Below are 5,000 nucleotides of genomic sequence, written 5' to 3' on the forward strand. Positions count from 1 at the left end.
GCGCGCGCCCGCGTACTCTCAAGAGAGCATAAAGAAAAGAAACGGAAAAGAAAAAAAGAAAAAAGAATGAAATGAGAGGAGGAGAGAGAGAGAGAGAGAGAGAGAGAGTCGAGAGGTGGAACGAAAGGAGAGAAGAAAGAGATAAATTTTTGATTTATCATGCTGCAAAGTGTCGATCCATACGGTAAACGTGAAATCAAAATTACCGCGCTAGAATCTCGTATGTACGTAAGAAGAACCGGGGTGATTCGGGGGGGGGGGGTCGAGAGGGGAATTCTACGGTGTCGCGAGGTGTACGCTCGTGAATCTCTCGATGAAACGATTAAAAAATAAATAAGAAAAGGAAAAATAGAATTTCGTGTTATGTATATATATATATATATATGTATGTATGTATATATATATATATATATATATGAACGAGAACATCTTACGGTGTCGCGAGATGTACGCACGTGAATTTCTCGTACAGACTATTAAAAAAGAAAGGAAAAAAATGACAAAAAAGAAAGAAAAGAAAAAAAAAAAAAAGAAAAAGAATAAGCGATAAGATAAAAATGCGAGAATTTTGGGATCCCCGTCATCGATACATTATCGTCGCTCTTATCGTATATACGACATTCGATTTTATTTTGTTACTTCGTTATATACTTTTGTTTTGTTTTGTTTTGTTTCGTTTCGTTTCTTTCTTTGTGTTTCTTTTTTTAATATATATATATATATATTTTTTTTGTTATTTCCTCCCACTCACCTGAAGTTCTGCTTGAGAAACGTCGATCTCGCCCCTGTAGACGAACTCTATGATGAATTTGAGATCGTTGAAGCATACGTCCTGCGGCATGATGATCGTTGGATGTTTACATGGATTTGAGAGTAGGAGCTTCTGAAAGTAGGAACTGCAGGCCGAGAGGACCACCTGTGCAAATAGAATGAGGCAAGGTATATCAAATCGAATTAAAAAAGAGCAGGTATTGTATGAAGATGTTATTCAATAAGAATTAGATACATATATAAGGAATTAGATACGCTTGTGAGATTAAAAAAAAAAATAAAAAAAATTCAATCGTTATTTCTATGTATATGTATACGTATATATTTAATAATGTAACGTAATGTATTCTTGATTAGAGACCCGACGAATAAAAAGGAAAACAAGAAAAAAAAAGAAAAAAGAAAGGATTTCCGAGAGAGAGAAAGAGAGAGAGAGAGAGAGAGAGAGAGAGAGAGAGAAATCAACGTTCATCTCTCTCATTCTCTCGCACTTACCTTGTGTGCCTTCAACGAAGCTTCGTTACATGCCAGGGTGACGTCTACGAAGGCCTCGTTTTGCAGGAGTTGATGGAAAACGGATGTCATGTTGGACTGGTAGTTGTTCCAACGTAGGCAGTAGTGCTGCCCAGCCATGCCGCCGCTGTAACATACAGAGAAGATATATCAAAGACTGGATATCGAACCGTGATCTATATACATGGCCTATGCATGCGCGCGCGCGCGCGCGCGTGTGCGTGTATATATACACACATATATATATATATATCTCATTTTTATTTTCTTTTTCATTACGCGCCAAATTCGAACGTATTAAAGACGATTGCGATGGAATGGTGTAAAAAAAAAACAAGTATCTTTTTTCTCTCTCTCTTTCTAAAAATTATTAGTCGATGATCACTGGTCCTTCCAATATTCAAATTGCGTTGAAAGAGAAAGAAAGAGAGAAGAATCGTTTGTAACTATCGGTTGAAAAGAGAGAGAAAGAGAGAGAAAGAGAGAAAAAGAGAAAAAGAGAGAGAGATGATCGATCCATACTCGGTCTTTCTCGTACCTGTAGTGTACGCCCCAATAACGATCTGTCTCCATGAATATATTCCTTCTCTTTTTTTCTTTCTTTCTTTCTTTCTTTCTTTCTTTCTCTCTCCTCTTTCTTTCTGTCTTTCCTTTCCTTCTTCTTGTTCTTCTTCTTCTTCTCCCTCCTCCACCTTTCCGTCTTCTTCTTCGTCCTCTTTTACTTTTTATTATTTTTCTTTCTTTTCTCTCTTTTTTTTTTTTTTCTTTTTTCTTTTAAGAAATAAAGTATACCAGCGGAAACACGTTGATAAGAAATGTTCTTCCGAAGAGATACAGAGAATAGAAAATAGAGAGAATAGAGAGGACAGAGAGAGAAAGAGAGAGAGAGAGAGAAACAGAGAGAGAGAGAGAGAATATAAAATAACTAAAAGTACTCTCTCGGGTCTTCTTTTGTAAAAATGACAGGTAGAGTGCGACGGAAAAAGATAGACAGAGAGAAAGAGAGAGACAAAGAGAGAATGAGAGACAGAGAGAGAGAGAGAGAGAGACAGAGAGAGAGAGAGAGAGAGAGAGAGAAAAGAGTCGCGATCGACGATCCGGCGAGCGCGAAAATAACGAGTCGAAGAGAGGAAGAGTTCGGGCGTTGGTCTGTCGTTCCCCACGACATTCACCTGTTCCGTTGGACCGTGTGCTTTATCTACCTCTATCTATCTGACTCTTTATACGGGCCATTCCGACCGTTATCTGTCCGTAGGAACACGGACTTTTATCAGTTGCTTAGACGTGCGCCGATAACGTCGAAACTTTAAGCTCTTCTCTTTCTCTCTCCTTCTCTCTCCTTCTCTCTGTCTCTCTCTCTCTCTGATTTCTCTATCTTTCTCTTTCTTTATTTCGTCTTTTTCTTCTATCTCTATCTCTATTTCTATTTCTTGTTCTTGTTCAACATCTTCTACTTCTTCTTCTTTTTCTTCTTTCTATTTACCTTATTAGTATTTTTCATTTTGTTTATTCAGTTAAAGTGCGGTAGCGTTTTGTATAAAAAAAAAAAAAAAAGTTGGACGATTATCTTCTTTTTTATATGTTATATGTCCGTTCAATGTTTTCTTTTTCTTTTGAAACGTAATTGGTTTACTAGTTAAATATTTTTCACTAGTTAATAGTTTCATCGATGTTCGTTATCGATGAATAGTTGCGACGTTTTAAGAATGAATTTGTATCGATTTGCGTTTGTTGCCTTTGAAGAATTCAAGAGATTATTCAGTTGTTTCCTAGGTTCCTTTTCATTCATAGAGATTATTCTAAGTTTGTTTCGGTGATCGACCGTGTTAGCCATCTTTTTCATTTAAAACCAAAGTTTAAGAGTTCGCACGAATGAAACATATATATGTATATATACATATTGTACATTATTATTGTTATCATCATTATCATTATTATGTTAATGATATAATAATTATTGGCTCTACGTTAGTTTTCTCATAAGAAATTCCGAGAGACCTTAGGTACACCTGCCTTGTCTACTACTTATTGCTTTCGTTTGCAGGTAGTATATACATTGGCAAAGTGCACCTGGTGCTTCTCGTTTTCCCGTACCGTACCTGTCTTTTAGTCGAAGAGTAAGAGAAAGAGAAAGAGAAAGAAAGAAAGAGAGAGAGAGAGAGAGAGAGAAAGAGAAAGAGGAAGAGGGAAAAAGAGTTTCAAGGCGAGCGTCTAAGGCTCACCCTTTTTTCCTAGTCGATCGACCCTTAGAAAATATTCTACCCTCTACCTATTTCTTTTCTTCCGACTATACCTCCGTCTTTCTTTCTTTCTTTCTTTCTTTCTTTCTTTCTCTCTCTCTTTCTTTTTTTCTTTCGTTTTTTCTTTCGTTTTTTCTTTCTTTCGTTTTTATAGTTCGCTATCTTTCCCCCAACATTCGTAGCCTTCGACTTGTTTTTCAGTTCGTGCTCTTGCGTACAACGAAATCATGTGGATAATCAACGATAATGATTAAGATCATTTCAAGACATATGCTATTGATCTGCAAAGAAAAGATTCGATTTTCTTACCGATTATAATATTAACCGATCGATCGACCGATCGATCCAAACCGATTCGATTCGATTCGATTCGATTCGATTCGATCCGATCAGCAAAAAATTCACTTTACTTTATTCCTCTTGTATTGCTTGTTTCTTTTTTCTTTATCTTTTTACTATTATTATCTTTTTTTTTTCTTTTTTCATTCGCCCATATTGAATCCATATTAAATAATTTAATACAAATGTGTAGAGTAATAAATATATATACATTAGAATTATTAAATTCGTGCGTACGAACGTATTACGAATCGAAAGATAAAGCTAATAAATGACGGAAAGGAACGAAGAACGAAATCGATCGATCAAACGACAAAGAGAGAAAAAGAGAGAGAGAGAGAGAGAGAGAATGAACGCGTGGAAATTTCGAATGTAGGTACATACGTGTGTGAGAGTCGATAAATACAAAAGCAGGCACATCGTAGGTACTTACACCCCCTTTTTCAACCACCTTTGTCACTTTTTTTCTCAATGGTTCGTAGTTCCCGAAGAGAGCGGGTATGCCCTACACCATATACCTATATATATATATATACATATATATATACTATATATATACTATATAGTATACATATGTATATATGATCCGTAGAGACACACATCGATATCTTGAAATTGGGTTACTCATGACACCGATGATGCTCAAAGGCAGCCTGATAATGCGCGATAACGAGAAAGAAATGGCGATCAATCGATTACCGTTCTTTCCTTCATCTCTCTCTTCACATATATATATATATATATATATGTATGTATGTATATATATATATGTATATATATATATGTATGTACATGTATGTATATAGATTTGTATCAATGTAAAAGGTATTTTGTTTTTTCCATCCTTTATGTACCTCTCGTCGTAATCGCTACTACGCGGTTGGAAGAAGTAGAAGGACGGATAGTCGTGATAATGCTATCGTTTCTAAGTGATCGATATCGATCGTACCGTCGATCGTTGTTTCGTTACTCTTTTTCGTATTTTCTTTTTCTTTTTTCCTTTCTTGAAGGTCTTCAACGAAGAGATAGATAAATAGATAGATAGATAGATAGATAGATAGAGAAAGAGAGAGAGAGAGAGAGAGAGAGAGGGATAGAGTGGAAATTTATTTATAAAATATATGTACAAATATTAGA

General features: G+C 35.7%; 1 protein-coding gene across 2 annotated transcripts in view; it reads right to left on the reverse strand.

The window, feature by feature from the left end:
- The window catches only part of LOC122633698, a 46,059-nt gene that overhangs the window by 22,090 nt on the left and 18,969 nt on the right, over window positions 1–5,000 (reverse strand). The window contains exons 1-3 of one of the 2 annotated variants that reach the window (XM_043821937.1): window positions 1,823–1,934; window positions 1,267–1,411; window positions 752–916 (exon numbers count right to left, since the gene is read on the reverse strand). In XM_043821937.1, the coding sequence (XP_043677872.1) occupies window positions 752–916; window positions 1,267–1,411; window positions 1,823–1,857 (345 nt within the window). In that variant the 5' untranslated portion in view covers window positions 1,858–1,934. Of the gene's footprint in view, window positions 1–751; window positions 917–1,266; window positions 1,412–1,822; window positions 1,935–5,000 lie in introns of those variants that run through there. The other variant, XM_043821938.1, reaches the window with a different exon arrangement.

This window comes from Vespula pensylvanica, chromosome 13 (assembly GCF_014466175.1).
Source record: "Vespula pensylvanica isolate Volc-1 chromosome 13, ASM1446617v1, whole genome shotgun sequence".
In the NCBI taxonomy this organism is placed as follows: Eukaryota; Metazoa; Arthropoda; class Insecta; order Hymenoptera; family Vespidae; genus Vespula; species Vespula pensylvanica.